We start from the raw sequence: 18208 nt of genomic DNA, 5'->3' as shown, positions 1-18208 counted from the left end.
TTGTACCCAATATCAGTAACCCATGTATACCAGAAAAGAGAAACAAACCCCTACATAGGTGTTTTAATAGAATGGTAAACGGTAAGATCACATCAATCATATTCCACGTAGAACCACTGTGAGCAGAATCAGTCAGTCAGCTGGACATACGGTTTGACTGACAGCGGGTCCTGTGTGCCTGGCACACAGAATAATCCTTATACCGATCACATCTATGTTCATGAACTTAGATGTAATCGGTATTAGGGTTATCCTGTGTTCTATAGAAGCATACAGGAACTGCTGTCAGCGAGCCATCGGTCTAGCAGACTGGCAGTTTCGACTTACAGCAGGGCTATGTAGCTTCTATGTATAGTGAATACATAGAAGCTGCAGCGCAAAAAAGAAATAACATTTTTAATAAATGTGTATTTTAAAAATTTATAAAATACATAAAACATACATTTCATTTAAAAGAAAAAAGGCTACAAACTTTTACATAGAGTTTAACTGAATCAGGATAATATAAGCAAATATACACATAGTACATTAGAAGCACCTCGGTACTCAAATCTTCATATGGGAACATTGAACATAGTCATATATTAAACCATCTCTTTTCCCATACATCTAGGGCAACTTTTTAGGAATATCTTTGCACACGCCATATTTAAGCAATCATTTCTGACTTTTTGCAGCTTAAAAAAGTCTTTGGGGCATGGCCACCTGCTGCCCGTCAGATTTACTATCATTTCTCGTAGTTTGCGTAGATTTTACTTTGTGGCACATGGACAGCACATAATGTGATACATTTTTTATGTTACATCTTACTCCAGCGGCTTCAATCTAAGACCGGCACCTAAAAGGTTAAAACAGGTCCAATCCATTTTTAAATGTCTTAGTGTGCTTACTTTTTTCCCTGAAGAATTTATGATTTGTTAGAAATTGGACAAATAAAATATTTTATTTAGGTTGGTCCTTTATTTATCATTTTAGCTCATTGCTGTGAGTAAATGTTTTCATATGAATCTTAATTTATGTTTTACATGCCGTTATTATGTCTTCACAAACATGTGAATAGATATGAGAACCACCAGAGGTATACCTTGAAGCTCTTGGGCCCTAATGAAGGCTCCCAACTATCACTTGTCATTTATATGACTGCTGTGCTCTTATGTGGCAGAGGGGCCATTGGCCCCCTCAGGCACCAGGACCAAGGTGAAACACCAACCACTGCACCCCTTATAATTACAAGTCTGAGGACCGCAGATATTAAAGGATTGCTACGCCATCACAGATTTCTTTAAAGCACACTTGTATTTATTGCCATTAAATATTTATTACAGAACTTTTTCTTTTCATTATAGTTATTCTCCATGGCTTTTTGTGTGAATAGGGTTTTGTTGGAGTTAGGCCTTATTCACATGGACATGTACATTTTGCGTGCGCAAAAAATGCTGCGTTTTGCGCGCGCAAAAGGTCCGTGTGGCATCAGCATATGGTGCTTGGCTGCGTGATTTTCACGCAGCCGGAATCATTATGACACTCTGGTTTTATGTTTACAGACAGAAAAGCACGTGGTGCTTTTCTGTTTTCAATCATTTATTTTACTACTGTAGCGCGCATCACGCGCGGCACCCGGAAGTGCTTCCGTGTGCCGAGCGCGATTTGCACGCACCCATTGACTTCAATGGGTGCGTGCTGCGCGAAACACGGCCAAATATAGGACATGTCGTGAGTTTTACGCAGAGCATACGCTGCGTGAAATTCACTGACAGTCTGAACGGCCCCATTCACTAACATAGTTCCGTTCGTGTGAATAAGGCCTTAGGGATAGATTTCCTCAGGTCCAGTCTGTTATTCCCCCTTTTTTTCTTTGAGTGTTTTTATATTCAACAGAACTACAGAAATCACATTAAAAAAGCACTCCAGCAAATGTTTTTTGTTTTTTTTTGACTATACAGTGCAGCATAGGATTTTATTAGTAATGTAGAGGCTTTCGTAAATGCATTGTGTATATCTTTTTTAGTTGATGTGTAATTTATTTATTATCTGACATCTTGGTTCATTCTTCCACTCTGATATGGTTCCCCTAATTCAACCTGCATTTCCCATCATGCATCTGACTTCGTAGAGTCTCATCACACTGCACTTGCTTTGCTATGACTTCTATCTAAGTGCTGAAAGTGATAGATCAGTGACATAGAACTTCTGTCCCCTAAATGCAGAGTCTCAGTGTATGCCTATATGAAGGAGCTCCGGCCTGCCTCCTGCTTGTAAAAAGGTTTCTCCATGTCAGATTTTACACAGGGGGCAGTGAGAAGCTACATCTCATAGAAATACACTGGACTTCTGCACAAGGAACACACAGATAGTATACACAGTGTGAGTAAGGGGAGTTTTATAACTCTGCAGCTAATCATTGTATGGACTCACCTATTATATCATTACACTCCTGGTCCTAAGGATAGGACAGGAATGATCTCTCCTGCAGCACTATATGCATGGGGGACATACAGAGGAACAAGGAGGCTGGATCTGGGTGGGAAGGGAGGGTCTCATAGCTGCCAGGAGGGATTTGGTAGGTGATGATGTAATCCTGTAATTCACAAGAAGTCATCTACACAGGGGAGAGTGACCTCTTGTCTACACATGAGAGAATAGTCTATATTGGTGGTCAGACTGAGATCACATGATACAGCTGCCACCAATGAAAGGGTTCAAAATGTATAGCTGCAACCGAGTTGAGAGGAAACAAATCGCATTGCTAGAATATTGTTGGTGAGTTAGCATGATATGTGCAAAAAGTAAATTAAAAATTTGCTGGAGTGCTTCTTTAAACTGCAAAAAAATAAAAAAAGGTAAGAGAACAAATATGAAGGAGCTTTATATAGAGAAGCAACAATATAATAAACCACTCATAGCATTATGCTTGTTATGTTACCTGATGATCTATGGCTAATTTCTCATTCCAAATCTCCTGTATCATACAGTACACTTCTTTTAGGCTTAATCTTAAGTTTTTGACTGGTCTGTCATGGCGCAGATGAATGGGAACATTCTCACCGATTCCCTAAAATGAATTATTACAAAGGTTTAGTCATGAATAAAGGAATAACATAAGACTAATTGCATCAGAAAGTAAAAAAAATCAACTCAAACTGAGTAAGAGCAGCAAATATACAACGTATAATGCACATCACTGTATGCCTCTGTAAGTCATTTTAAGGCACCCTAACTTCTATTAGGTCCTACATACTTATGCCTTCATACATATATACATTTTTCTTTATTGGATTCTATAGGATGGGGCATGAAAAAAACAAAAACCCTGTTTAACTTGTGTGGTTTGTACAGGATAATGGATGAATGAAGTACTTACCCTTACCAGAAGATGCTGGAAGGGGCTTCCGCTAGCAGCTATACAAAGTTGTGCCTGTCTTATATTTAGGAACACCTACTGCAACACCACACATTAGATTTCCGGACATGAACTTCAATTTGCGGTTTCAGTTCGGGCACTGTCTGGGAATTGATTTCATAGACCCTAACCTTTAGGTAACCCCACAATTAAAAGTCGCACACCGGTCTGGTGACCATGGAGGCCACAACACTTTGCTCACCATTCGCTTTTCTGTGAATGCCGCATGAACTCGGCAACGGGACATATGCAACATGAGACAAGTCGCCCCTTCTTGTTGAAAGAAACAATACTCATGCCGGTGGTCAGCTAACTATGCATAGAATTGCTCGAAGATGTCCATGTACACGGCTGTGTTCAAATATTCTTCAAAGGAAAATGAACCCACATTTGCCGATTTTTAGATTATGAAGTGGCTGTTGGGCGCAGTGAAGCTCATGTGAATTTTCTGTGTGCCACAACCTATGTGAATTAACACACTTGGTTAATTGGAACCATGCTTCATCAGACATGATGTATTGCAACGGGTCCAAATGGACGTCTACTATTATATCCAATCTGTTTATCCCTCTCCTTTAACTCTTGCACAACTGACACTCGGTATGGCTTTAGCTGAAGCGATTTCAGTACACACATTCGGCATGTTGTTCTGCTGATGTATGCCTGCTGGGATAATTTTTTGTGTTGATTTCCTAGAGCCTCTCATGCAACTCTCCTAGAAGTTTGTAACAGCTATGTATTTCGGAACACGTGGTTGTCTATTTATTTTTGCCATCGGCCATGGATCCTGCGTTACACCACTTCCGCACCAAACCATGTATACTGCTTTTTGCTGGAACGTGAAGGTCTGGAAATTGACAAGCAAAACAGTCCTGTGTTTCTTTGAATGAGCCTGTGCGTACATAGCTCCACTATCACAATTCTTTGTTGAATCGAATATGTCATGTTGGACACACTCACGCACGACACTACTGCCCTGAGAAAAGAGTACCACTAGACTGGCAGGGAAAGATATGATGGGCCGATTCATTTCTTAAACTGCTCTGGTAAAATAAAGCTAAGCTCTGATTGGTTGCTATGGGCAACAAAGTCAGTTTTGATTAATGAAGCCCGTAAGAATTATCCTATACAAACCACACAAGCAAAACAGGGTTCTGTTTTTTGTGGCCCACCCTGTATATGAATCAAACAAGGTAATATTTCTTCAAATGGAGAATATCTACAAAATACGGCACCATATGGCGCCATGAGGACAATAATTTTATAATGTAACAATAGTGGAGAATATCTTCTGACAAAACCACATGGCAGCACACAAAGTCTCTACAACTTCGTAGTACAGACCCATAGGCAATCCGTAAAGTCTTCGTGCACAGCTCTGATGTGTGCATGAGGCCTAAAGGAGATTACATTTTCATATTCGAGGGCTCCTACTTCTATGGTATGGAGCATTCGCTTATTAAAGTAAATGGCTAAACTGCAGCCATAAAATGAGGCAGCCTTATTCATATAGCAGTCAATTTACTCTGTTCTGAAAACACATACCACATTTTTTTATATTTCGGCTACTTACTGGAAGTTTAGAAAATTTTGGAGTTTCCTGTAGAGTTTTTATCAGACCAGACCACATTTTTCCCATCGTCCAATGGACATTGTTGGGGCTTTTAACACACTGGCTGTCTGGGTATGGCAAATCTATTCTCGTAACTTGTTTTACTCTCAGCAAAAGTTTTTTAGTTTTTTTTATAATTGATATAACAAAAAGATCAAATAGATATTTCCATCACTTATACATAATAATGAGAAATATGCATTCAACTAACAACAAGATTAGCGGAATGCGTTAAATAGAAGTGTATGTTTATACCTGTTTTGAGACTTATTTTTTTTGTTTTTAGTCAAAAATAAGTCAAAATATTTGCCATTTTTACAAAAAAGTGCAACATAACATGGCAAAAACACCATGTTTCCATAGGGAAACATTAAAGTCGCATCACAGTAATAACAGAAGCTATTATGCTAGCGTGTACTCTGGAGGACTGCATTGCTATAGAGACACTATTATACTACGCAGTCAGTTTCTGAATAGTCTCGTCATTTTTATAAAGACAGAAATTGAACCAACAACAGATGTTTCCTTTGCACCAACAATTATATGGAGGTAAACTAAATAGTTCAAAGTACCTTCCTTCTAAGTACAATCATAAGTTCTCAGATCATTGGTGATATGTCATAAAGATTTCACAGAAACTCCTACCATGCCTGGAAAGAAATCCTTTTCTTTGAGAATAATTGTGCCTAGTTCTGTCAGTAACAGGTCCACCAGCTGATCACTACTCTTTCCGTCAGATAATTCTGACCATCGTTGGAAGCCTTCAGGAAAGATATCTGCAGAAAGGAAACCAACTTACTTTTTAAAAATGATATAACTCTATGAGTTGTTCTTGAATTGCAAGTTAGGCCTTATGTATATTACAGCTCTGTACAATCTCTGAGTTATACAGAGACATAATACAGCACCCAGAGAAGTCTACGGGGCCATATTTTATCTCTGTATGCCTCCAATCTCATATAATCATTCATACATTCAGAATTAATCTACCAAACAAAATTGTGCCATGTTCCATCACATGCCGTAAAATGGAAGTATTCCCCCCTAGAGGCATCACACGGAGTGCCTACCTTGATAACCAGAAAAACAGCTGCATTCTCAGAAGCTTAACCCCTTTCTGACCTCTGCAATATATGTACAGCGGGGGTCAGGGGGGAAAGTATGGAGGGGGCTCACGGGCTGAGCTCACTCCATAAAACGAGCGTGTTGGATGTATGTTACAGACGACACGTCAGTGTAACGAGCAAGGTCACTAGTGACTGCGGCATCTAAGCCGTTTCTAACATGGGACAGCCCCCTCTGACATTCCATCGCCACCCCCATCGCGATCGTGGGGTGTCGATGGTTGTCATGGCAGCCTGGGTACCTAATGATGGTCCCCAGGTCTGCCATCTATTGGTGCCTATCAGAAAAACTATATACTGCTATACATTAATATTGCAGAATATCAGGCAAGCCATCTAACAATCGCTGGTTCAAGTCCCCTACGGGAACTAATAATTTTTCTTAAATACGGTTAAATAAAGTTGTTTTTTTTAATTATTTATATATATATATATATATAACTTGGAGTGCCGCAAAGTTTCTCTTTTTTATATATATATATATATATATATATATATATATATATATATATGCAGAAATGACCGCAGCACTCCAAGAGTTGAGGTCAAACAAAGATGTGGTTATTATTCCATGTTTCAAAGACAAGCTACGTTTCGGTCCTCTCATAGGACCTTTTTCAAGCTAAATTGACATGTGCAAGGCAGGGTTTTTATACCCATGTGTAAACAATGCATAATCAGCAGTGATAAATGTAAAATCGTACAAATCAGGCCAACATTTGGCTAATGCAATATATAAGAAGTGTAACATGGTGAACACCGTAAAAAAAAAAATGATTTCAAATGCCAGAATCACTGTTTTTGGTCACCTCATCTCACACAATAAATGGAATAAAAGGTGATGAAAAAGTCTGATGTACCCAAAATTGTACCAATAGAAACTACAGCTTGTCCTGCAAAAAATAAGCCCTCATACCAGTTTATTTTTAACAATTTGCTTTTTCCTTGTAAAAGTAGTAAAACAAAAAAAACTGTATAAATTTGGTATCGCCGTAATCCTATTGACTGGCAGAATTAACATGTGGTTCTTATCGCACAGTGAACGCTGTAAATCTAAACCCAAAAAACAATGAAGGAATCGCTGGGAAAAAATTATTTTGTGGGGTGGAATGGGAAAAAACTGTTTGCCAGTACATTATATGGTATAATAAATGGTTCTGTGAAAAACTACAACTCGTCCCGCAAAGAACAAGCCCTCATATGGTTATATCGACGGAAAAATAAAAACATTACAGATTTTGGAAGGTGGAGAGGAAAAAGCGAAAATGAAAATCTGAAAAATGGCTGCAGTGGGAAGAGGTTAGTCTTCTACACTGGAATGATGTCAGTGTTAGATGTTCATTTATAAATCCGTCTGATGAAAGTCTTATGAAACTTGGTGTCGTCATTTTTTTCTGATTAGCTAATAAATACTTTTGTCTTTCTTTTTTTTTTTAGCAGATGTAGGATTCAAATATAGTATTGGAAAAAAGAAGTTAGAAGAATGATAAAAATTAATAACCTTCAAGGTTGGGAGTGCCCAACCTCTCATTGTATCATAAATCATCTATTGTAGATTCTGTGAGAGATTGGTGGTCCTTAGACTCTAATCACAAATGGTTGCAAATCGAAAAAGTCTTTGCTAAACTGAATTCCCTTAGACGCCTATTGGAAGCTGAGTATCTTGAACCCTTACATAAGCCTTATCCTCTAACTTCTATGAAGGTCATTTTGTCAGTTTCGAATTCGCTCATCTCTGATAAAAAAATTATTGATTTCCCCCTACACCACAGATCTCTTAGAACCTTGGAGTACCACATTCCTGGGCTGAACCTTGGAGAGTGGGAATCTGCGAGTATTGGTCACATGGGAGTTCTATATCGGGAAGGAGTAATGCTCCCCTTCGATCATTTTATACATAATACTTCATTGCCAAAAAGGGTATCTTACCAATATCTCCAAATCAGAAGACTTTTGCATTAATGTTCTGTATCTCAAGGCCGACTACCCTTTTTCAATACTCAAAAACCTTCTACTTAATAAAAAGGGTTTTGAAAGAGGTTTAGCCATAACATATCGCCAACTCTTCCTCCCCAGGTAAATTGGACTACATGCACAGATGGGAATCTAATTTAAACAAGAAATTCTATATTGCCCAATGGTGTAAAGCGACGATTTGGTCAGCCTGTACTTCACGCTGTATCAACTATTTAGAACAAATAAAGAAGAAGCATATGAGATGGTATCTCACTCCTGATAGGCTTTTGAACATTTATCCTGATCATTCTATTGATTCCGTCAAATCGACACAACCCTTGCACAGCGGAGACAAACGGAAACCATTGGCACCGGATCCATCACCATCAATGGTGATGGAAATGGAAACCTATGGTTTCCGTTTGTGTCTGTCAGGGCTCCGTTCCAGCGGAAAGCTCTGACGGAACGTTGGAACGGAGCCTTAGCGCAGATGTGAACAAAGCCTAAGTTTCGTCAATAAAAACTTATTGATCAAAAAAAACAATTAATAACCTTCAGAAAACATAACAAATGTAAGCTTAGTAGTTGGGACTGTTCCCTTTGCTGGGGTCCTGGAATTGAATTAGACCAAGGGCAACATCTTTTATGGAGTTTGTATTTTCTCCTGGTGTTTGTGTGGGTTTTTCCTCTATGTACTCTGGCTTCCTTCCACATGCCAAATACATACTGATAGGCTAATTGGCTTCCTTTGAAATTGGCCCGTGTGCATTTGAGATAAGAAAATTGGATTGTGAGCCTCATTGGGGACAGGGACTGAAGTGAAGGATGACAATATCTTCAGTGCTGGGGAATATAAATAAATATACATAGCATGCGCCAGTGTCATACAAGATTTGGTGGAGGAGGGATAATGGTCTGGAACCGTTTTCAGGGCTTGGGCTAGGCCACTTATTTCCAGTAAAGGGTAATGTTAATTTGACAACATAAAAATTAATTTTAGACAATTGTATACTTGCAAGATTGTAGCAACAGTTTGAGGAAGGCCCTTTTCTGTTCCAGCATGTCCAATTGCGTGCATGACCTTCTCGTCCAACATCAGTGTCTGACGTCACAAATGCTCTTATGGATAAATGGGCAAAAATTCCCACAGACACAATTCAAAATCTTGTAGAAATCCTTTCCAGAAGAGTGGAGGCTATTATAGTCGCAAAAGGGTGCCCAAACACCATAATGCCCATGGTTTTGGAATGGGACGTGTAGTTGTGATGGTAAAGTGTCCACATAATTTTGTCCAGATAGTGTATATTACAAAGTTTCATGTATTTACATGTTAATACTGATGAAAGTCATGTTAATGAAAACGTAATTTTAATAATAAAATTAATGTGAAATATCATATTTAATTTATTTTTTTCAATTATCAATGTAAAAATACTGAAAGTATTTTTAACATTAAAGGGAAAAAACATAGAAGAAAAGTTATACATACCTTCACATTTCTCCAATATTGGCCTGGGGGTTCTATTTGTCTGTAGGTCATCCACTTCCATGCAGAGAGAATCACGTTGCTGTACAACTTGTTGGTTAATCTCTAGAAGTGACTTGTGTTCGCTCTGTAATTGGAAGAGGTCCTTCTGAAGAAGTTCTATCTGTATTGATAAAGATCATGAAAAATACATTTTAATGTCTTTCTTTAACATCAGTCTTGGAACAATGCTTAATAATATAGAGCACTAGGGCTTGTAGTGTTTTAGGTGTTCTTACACTTTCATCAAACTTTTGATGTCATGGAGACATATCAAAAGTCTGGATCAGTGGGGGTCCGGGTGCTGAGACCCCCATCGTTGCTGAAACGAAGCAAAAGCGTCAGCTTTGCTCCTTCAGCTGTGATCAGCGCTCATCGTCAGACTGAAGACCGCTCACATAGAACCTCCATGTGACGCATCTTCAGCTTGACAGGTAGCGCCGATCACAGCCGAAGGTGCAGGGCACTCAGTTGACGCTTTTGCTTAGTTTCAGCAACGGTGGGGGTCTCAGCACCCGGACCCCAACGGATCGAAACTTTTAATATGTCTCTATTACCTATCAAAAGTTTGATGAAAACATGGTTACTCTTTAAGTGAAGTTCCTCTGTTTAGTCAGTGCACAGAGTATCTATTCATTTAACTATAATATCGATATAATCGTTTTCAAAGTTTTCACATATATATTTAAACAACAACCGTGTTGTGTTAATCTCTGTCGCCTTGCTGATTAATTTGATTGAAGGGCGTTTTAGATATTCTGCTTGACCAGAAAGAGTTAATTTACTGCCATAAGGGATGTAAAATGCTGACCTTACCCTGCCCCATGACAATAGCAACAGCAGATGTTAGCCTGTAGGGGTCACGGAGAAGATGAAGACAACCTCTACCGTTTGTTAGCTTAGAGCGTTGATTGAGAAATGGTTTTCTACATTGGTTATTTATCCTGACACTTCTAGCACAGTTTTCTATATATGCTTTCATACAACCAGCCAAAACGGAATATTGCCTCACTTTTTAAACGTAGAATCTTTGTGATTTTCTTTGTCATTTATTGATGCACAATTTCATACAGCATGGAACTAAATATTTATAGGATACTTGGCAGAGAGTAAACCGTGGACAGAAGCATCACTACTTCATCAAATTCCCAGTTGAAAGCAGACCCGTCAGGGCTTAACAGGAGCAGAAAGATGGAAGACCTGTCGGTCTTCATTAGGCTCCTGGGCTGCCATGACAACTATTGGCACCCCACGATAGCGTTGCAGGGGCAATGAATGGGCAGTCGGAGGGGGCCGCCCATGTCAACGGCAAAGATGCCACAGTCGATATTGACCGTGGCATCTAAGTGGATAAAATGCCAGGATCAGAGTTCTCTCTGAACCTGGCCGTTAGTGCGAGGTTTTAGGTGTAATACACAGCTAATACCTGCAGCATATGGAGAAGGCTCAGACCGTGAGCCTGCCCCATACTTCAACCCCCTTCAACCTCTTTACGATTTATCTTTACTATTTATGTCCTGTTGCTTATGTATTGGCAACATACAGTATTCCACAGTTCTGTATTTTGGGTCTGAAGTATGGGGGATCTGAATTCTTGTGAGGTCTAGGATCTGAATTTAAAAAAATACCCACAAACCCTAATGTCCCTTACAGGCCCCCTTAGCGGAGGCGCTATTTTGTGATGCCATACATCACCAGAAGAATGCTACTTGTTCACATGTGAAGCCAACCTAGAATTTAGTTACATTTTGGTAATAATTAGGATCCTAGACATTTAAAAAAAAACAAAATCCATCTAATTTATTATGGCAAGCATTCATTTATTGTATTTAATAATACGTTTTATTGTATTTTATTTATCTCAAATCTGTAAAACTTCCTAAGGATTAACTATATATGAACAATAAACTATTGACCTTACAAACCTGACCATCACCCGCCTCCCAACAGAATTTTGGCAGCATATTTGGACTAGCGCGAATCTTTCAGATATCTATTGTAAAGGATCTGCCAGACACAACTTCTGTGTCGACCAGTCTGCACCTGCACGTAATAAAATCTTGCTTCCCTTTCAGGTCTCTTTTGGTGGTAGGTCTGCTACCGGCAGTGCCTTCGTGGATTCAGGGTCTTCTGCTAATATTATGTCTGTGGAATTTGCTATGTCTCTAGCTATGCCATTAATTGATTTGCCTAAACCTGTCCCGGTAGTGGGTATCGACTCCACTCCTCTTGCTAATGGTTATTTTACACAGCATACCCCTGTTTTTGAACTCCTTGTTGGCTCCATGCATTTGGAGCAGTGCTCTGTACTGGTGATGCAGGGATTATCGTCCGATTTGGTTTTAGACCTTCCCTGGTTGCAGTTGCATAATCCCACGTTTGACTTGAATACTGGGGATCTTACCAAATGGGGTAATGAATGCATGACGTCATGTTTTTCTGTTAATTCTATTTCTCTCCCTGAGGAGGTGAACACTCTACCTGAGTTTGTTCAGGACTTCGCTGATGTTTTCTCTAAAGAGGCCTCCGAAGTGTTACCACCTCATAGAGAATACGATTGCGCAATTGATTTGGTACCAGGAGCTAAGCTCCCTAAGGGTAGGATATTTAATCTCTCTTGTCCCGAACGTGAAGCCATGAGAGTGTATATCCAGGAATGCCTGGCCAAGAGTTACATTCGCCCCTCTACTTCTCCGGTAGGTGCTGGCTTCTTCTTCGTAGGGAAGAAGGATGGTGGTCTTAGGCCATGCATTGACTACCGAAACTTGAATAAGGTCACTGTAAGGAACCAGTATCCCCTTCCTTTGATTCCTGATCTCTTCAATCAGGTTCAGGGGGCCCAATGGTTCTCTAAGTTTGATCTACGGGGGGCTTATAACCTTATCCGCATCAGAGAGGGGGATGAGTGGAAGACTGCGTTTAACACGCCCGAAGGTCATTTCGAATACCTCGTCATGCCCTTTGGGTTGTGCAATGCTCCCGCGGTCTTCCAGAATTTCATAAATGAGATTTTAAGAGACTACCTGGGGGTATTTCTTGTAGTGTACCTTGATGACATACTTGTGTTTTCCAAGGACTGGTCCTCCCACATTGAGCATGTCAGGAAGGTGCTCCAGGCCCTTCGGGAAAACAAACTGTTTGCTAAGACCGAAAAATGTGTGTTTGAGGTGCAGGAGATACCATTTTTGGGTCAAATCTTCACTCCTCATGAATTCCGCATGGACCCCGCCAAGGTCCAGGCTGTGGCGGAATGGGTCTAACCTGCCTCCCTGAAGGCGTTACAGTGCTTCCTGGGGTTCGCTAATTATTACAGGAGATTTATTGCTAACTTCTCGGTCATCGCTAAGCCTCTTACGGATCTCACTCGCAAAGGTGCTGATCTCCTCCACTGGCCTCCTGAGGCTGTCCAGGCTTTTGAGGTCCTTAAGAAGTGCTTTATCTCGGCCCCAGTGCTGGTTCAGTCCAACCAAATGGAGCCATTTATCGTGGAGGTTGACGCGTCCGAGGTGGGAGTGGGGGCTGTCTTGTCCCAGGGTACCAGGTCCCTCACCCATCTCCGCCCCTGTGCCTACTTCTCCAGGAAGGGTTCGCCCACTGAGAGTAACTATGATATTGGCAACCGCGAACTCTTAGCCATTAAATGGGAATTTGAAGAGTGGCGCCGCTTCCTGGAGGGGGCTAGGCACCAGGTAACGGTCCTTACCGACCACAAGAATCTGGTTTTCCTAGAATCTGCCCGGCTAAACCCGAGACAAGCTCGATGGGCGTTATTTTTTACCAGATTCAACTTTTTGGTCACCTATAGGGCTGGGTCTAAAAATATTAAGGCTGATGCACTGTCGCGTAGCTTCATGGCCAGCCCTCCTTCGGAGGAAGATCCTGCTTGTATTTTGCCTCCAGGTATAATCATTTCCTCGATCGATTCTGATTTAGTCTCTGATATTGCTGCTGATCAAGGTGCAGCTCCCGGGATGATTGGGTCTCATTCATTCCCCTCGCCGAATTTTCCCTTAATAACCGGGTCAGTAACTCGTCAGGGGTCTCCCCCTTTTTCTGTAATTTTGGGTTTAATCCACGGTTCTCCTCCGTTTCACCTGGTAGTTCCAACAATCCCGAGGTAGATGTCGTTCATCGGGAACTGTGCACAGTCTGGGCCCAGGTTCAGAAGAACCTAGAGGCGTCCCAGAGCATACAAAAGACTCAGGCAGATAGAAGACGTTCTGCTAACCCCTTGTTTGTGGTCGGGGATCTGGTGTGGCTATCGTCAAAAAATTTGCGCCTTAAAGTCCCGTCCAAGAAGTTTGCTCCCCGGTTTATACGGCCATACAAGATCATTGAAGTCCTTAACCCTGTCTCCTTCCGACTGGAGTTGCCCCCGTCTTTTCGAGTACACAACGTGTTTCATGCCTCCCTCCTTAAACGCTGCTCCCCGTCCTTGGCTCCCTCGAGGAAACCTCCGGTCCCTGTTCTCACCCCTGAGGGGGTAGAATTCGAGGTGGCCAAGATTGTGGACAGCAGGATGGTCCAAGGCTCCCTCCAGTACCTGGTCCATTGGAGGGGATACGGGCATGAGGAGAGGACTTGGGTACCTGCCCGGGATGTTCACGCTGGGGTATTGCTCAGGAGGTTCCACCTTCGTTTCCCCAATAAACCAGGTCCACCTAGAAAGGGTCCGGTGGCCCCTCATAAAAGGGGGGGTACTGTAAAGGATCTGCCAGACACAACTTCTGTGTCGACGCCCATAGTTAATCAGTCTGCACCTGCTTCTATGTCTGTGAGACTGACTCCATCTTCCACCACCCAGGATGGCAGGCTTAGGAGTGGGAGAGCCTATCACAGCCTGGCCAGACGGAGCTAGCTCCCGCCCTCTGTCTATTTATACCTGCCTTTCCTGTTCCTCCTTTGCTTGTGATTCTTCTCTGCTGGTTTCCTGGCCCTGCTGCAGCTTCTAGAACTACTGATCCTCTGCTTGTGATTGACCTTGGCTTTACTGACTACTCTTCTGCTCTGCGTTTTTGTACCTCGCTCATCTCCTGGTTTGACTCGGCTCGTTCACTTCGCTTGTTGCTCACGGTGTCCCCGTGGGCAGCTTCCCCATTTCCCTGGCTTCTTTGTACCCTTGTCTGTTTGTCTGTCGTGCACCTATTGAGTGTAGGGACCGTCGCCCAGTTGTACCCCTTCGCCTAGGGTGGGTCGTTGCAAGTAGGCAGAGACTGAGTGGCGGGTAGATTAGGGCTCACCTGTCTGTCTCCCTACCCCGACATTACATCTATGCTGCCCTGTCTGCAGGCTATCAGGTCACTACCCATTGAGCCTTGTCCTGGTGTGGGGGTGTGAGTAGCAGCTGGCTCTATGGACAACGATGAAGTACACCGCAGGGTCAGTCAAAGGCAGGCAATACCGTAACAGGCTTGGTACAGGTCTGAGGTCTCAAGTACAAAGTAAGTAGCAGGTCTCAGGTTGACAGCAGGACACAGGTTTGCAACGGGTAGTAGGCCATGAACAGGTAGTAGGATATGGACTGGTAGCAAATGGCTGGATACGGACTGGTAGCAGGTATCTGGATACAGACTAGTAGCAAGTAGCTGGATATGGACTGGTAGCAAGTAACTGGATAAGGACTGGTTGCAGGTAGCTGGATACGGACTGGAACCTTCACAGGAACAATCTAAAGTTGCACCACAGTTGCTCAGGAATCAGATAACCAGGGAGGCTGCCTTAAATATGAACTGAGCATCAGGGTTTGGTTGGGGATAATAGTGAATGCGCGCGCTGGCCCTTTAAGAAACAGCAAGGTAGTGCCCGCGCGCCCTATGAGAGATTATGTGCAGAGCGGCAGCGAGCAGAGGGAAAAGGAGGAGTGCGGTGACAATGTGACGCAGTCCGGCAGGCCGCTCAATGTCTCACAGGGCACGCGCACTCCCTTGTCATCTGTTAAAGGGCCAGCGCGCGCACTCCCTTGTTATCTCTTAAAGGGCCAGCGCGCACATTCACTATCATTCCCAACCAACTCCTGATGCTCAGTTCATATTTAAGGCAGTCTCCCAAGTCAACTGCCGCCAGCGTTGCACATGATATACACGCTCCCTGAAAACAGTCTGTCTTTTCAGACGTAAAAGCCTGCTACCGTGTGCACATACCCTAATGAAGTGCCCTCTCCCTTTCTATATTGTTTATCCTATCACAGTCTGATTTCCCTTAGGGTATGTTCACACGATGAGAGGCATTTACGTGTGAAAAGACAGACTGTTAATAGCTGCCTCGTTTCACACGTAAATGCTCCTCATCGTAAGTTACGAGGCGTCTGAGACGCTCTGAGACGCTCGTAAATCTTGAGCTGTGCTTCATTGAGTTCAATGAAGAACAGCTCAAATTACGTGGCAAAGAAGTGCCCTGCACTTCTTTGCCGAGGCAGTCCATTTACGTGTCGTTGTTTGACAGCTGTCAAACGACGACGCGTAAATTACAGGTTGTCTGCACAGTACATCGGCAAACCCATTCAAATGAATGGGCAGATGTTTGCCGACTTATTGCAGCCCTATTTTCAGGCGTAAAACGAGGCATAATACGCCTCGTTTACGTCTGAAAATAGGTCGTGTGAACCCAGCCTTATACAAAAACAGTATGGTAAATATCATAGAAAGCCGAGTATGGGCTCAATGAATGCACTAACATATTTTGATATTTGTTTCAACAGAAATGCAAATTCATCATACCCGAATTTTAAAATTGCATCTGCAAATATCAGAATTATTACATTTCTTCCACCTCTAACTAGTAATAATTTAAGTATTACTTTACAATTGACAATACCCATCATACACACAACACAAAAAGGATAGTTATTCTTAAAGGTTTCAGAAAATGAATGTTACTTGTTGTATAATTAAAAGTTACACAATTTTCTTTATTAATTCCTTGCGGTTTTCAAGATCTCTGCTTGTTGTTATTCAGTAGAACACTCATTGTTTTCTTCCAGTAAATACAATTCTGTCCATGGTCATGTGATGTACACGCAGGTGCTGGGATCATTAGGAGGCACAGCTCTGATACACATACTGTAACGAGTCGTGCACCTGTGTGACCATCACATGACCAGGACAGAATTTTATCCACTGGAGGTAAACAATAAATATTCTACTGAATAAAAACAAGCAGAGAACATGAAAACCGTGAGGAATTCATACAGAAAGTATATTGGAAAATTGTATAACTTTTAATTATACAAAAAATAACATTAATTTGCTGAAACCGGACAACCCGTTTAAGAAATCCAGAAATGGACTGCAACACGGCTTACCAATGTTTTTCTAATGGGGCCCCACAAGTCAGAACATCGTGATGCCTGGGCCTTGCCATTGGTCAAAGTCCATGGCAAAATTAAACAATTATGTCCGTTTTTTATCTTTCATTTGTGTCTAGAACTCAGTATAACATTAAAATAAGCAGGTAAGGAGTCAACTATGTTGATGAACAAGGGGTTGGTGCAGACAGAGGATGTAGCCCTGTATACTTGTAAATGGACTTGCCTTTTCCACACATGTAGCGAGATTTTTCTCCTGATTCTCAAAGTCTCTTCTGGGAACAACATCTCCATAATCAGCTTTTAATGTGTTCAGTAGAACTTGAGTTTTTGTGAGATCGTTGCGCGCCATTCTTAATGCTACTGATAAAGTTACTGGATCTTCTTCCTGTTCTTCTGCAATAAAACAAATACAAAATTATACAATAATAATAAATAAATACAATAACATACATACATATATATATATATATATATATATACACACATGGTGCTTGAAAGTTAATCCGATTTTCACACGAATCCTACAAGTAGATAAAGAGAACCAAATCGAACAAACGAGTCAAAAATATTACACTTGTTCATTTATTTATTGAGGAAAATTATCCAATATCACATATCCTTGACTTGCAAATGTATGCATGTGAACCTTTGTTCAGTATCGAGTGAAGCAGCACAAGGGCAATGGGGTTATGTTAATGCTTTGTGGAAAATGAGAATTATTAAAAAATAACTTTATTAAACTAGTTTTTTTTTACCAGTCCCCCTAGGGGATTTGAACCAGCGATCACTGATTTGTTTGCATGATATACTGCAATACTAATGTATATCGTTATATTGACAGTCTCCTATGAAGCCCTGTCGGAAGCAGGACTTCATAGGAGTACAAAGATGGCAGACCTGGGAACCTTTATCAGGCCCCCGGGCTGCCATGCCAACCATCGGCGCATCGCGGGGGAAAGAAGGGGCGATGGCTCGTCAGCGGGGGCCGCCCTACTGTTTCTAATCACTTAGATGCTGCGGTTGCTTTTGACCGTGGCATCTAAGAGGTTAAACGAGCGGGATCCCGCTTGTTAGACTGAAGTTACGGCTCTTACACACAGCCGACACACTCGATCTATGGAGCGGGCTAAGCCTGTGAGCCCACTCCATACTCCCCCATCCGACCTGCGCCGTACATATACAGCGGATGCCGGGAAGGGGTTAAAGAGGATCTGTCACCTCTCCTGACCTGTCCATTTTAGTAAATAATGGTATTTACTAAAATAGACATGTCAGGAGAGGTAAC

General features: G+C 41.7%; 1 protein-coding gene across 1 annotated transcript in view; it reads right to left on the bottom strand.

The window, feature by feature from the left end:
• The window catches only part of TSNAXIP1 (translin associated factor X interacting protein 1), an 85809-nt gene that overhangs the window by 22248 nt on the left and 45353 nt on the right, over window positions 1-18208 (bottom strand). The window contains exons 8-11 of the mRNA XM_075836913.1: window positions 17147-17316; window positions 9582-9741; window positions 5658-5788; window positions 2924-3052 (exon numbers count right to left, since the gene is read on the bottom strand). Coding sequence (XP_075693028.1) covers window positions 2924-3052; window positions 5658-5788; window positions 9582-9741; window positions 17147-17316 — 590 coding nt within the window. The remainder of the gene's footprint in view (window positions 1-2923; window positions 3053-5657; window positions 5789-9581; window positions 9742-17146; window positions 17317-18208) is intronic.

The sequence above is a fragment of the Rhinoderma darwinii genome, chromosome 9, assembly GCF_050947455.1.
Source record: "Rhinoderma darwinii isolate aRhiDar2 chromosome 9, aRhiDar2.hap1, whole genome shotgun sequence".
NCBI lineage: Eukaryota > Metazoa > Chordata > Amphibia > Anura > Rhinodermatidae > Rhinoderma > Rhinoderma darwinii.
The sequence above is the reverse complement of the archived record's forward strand: the minus strand, read 5'-3'. Positions and strand labels throughout refer to the sequence as shown.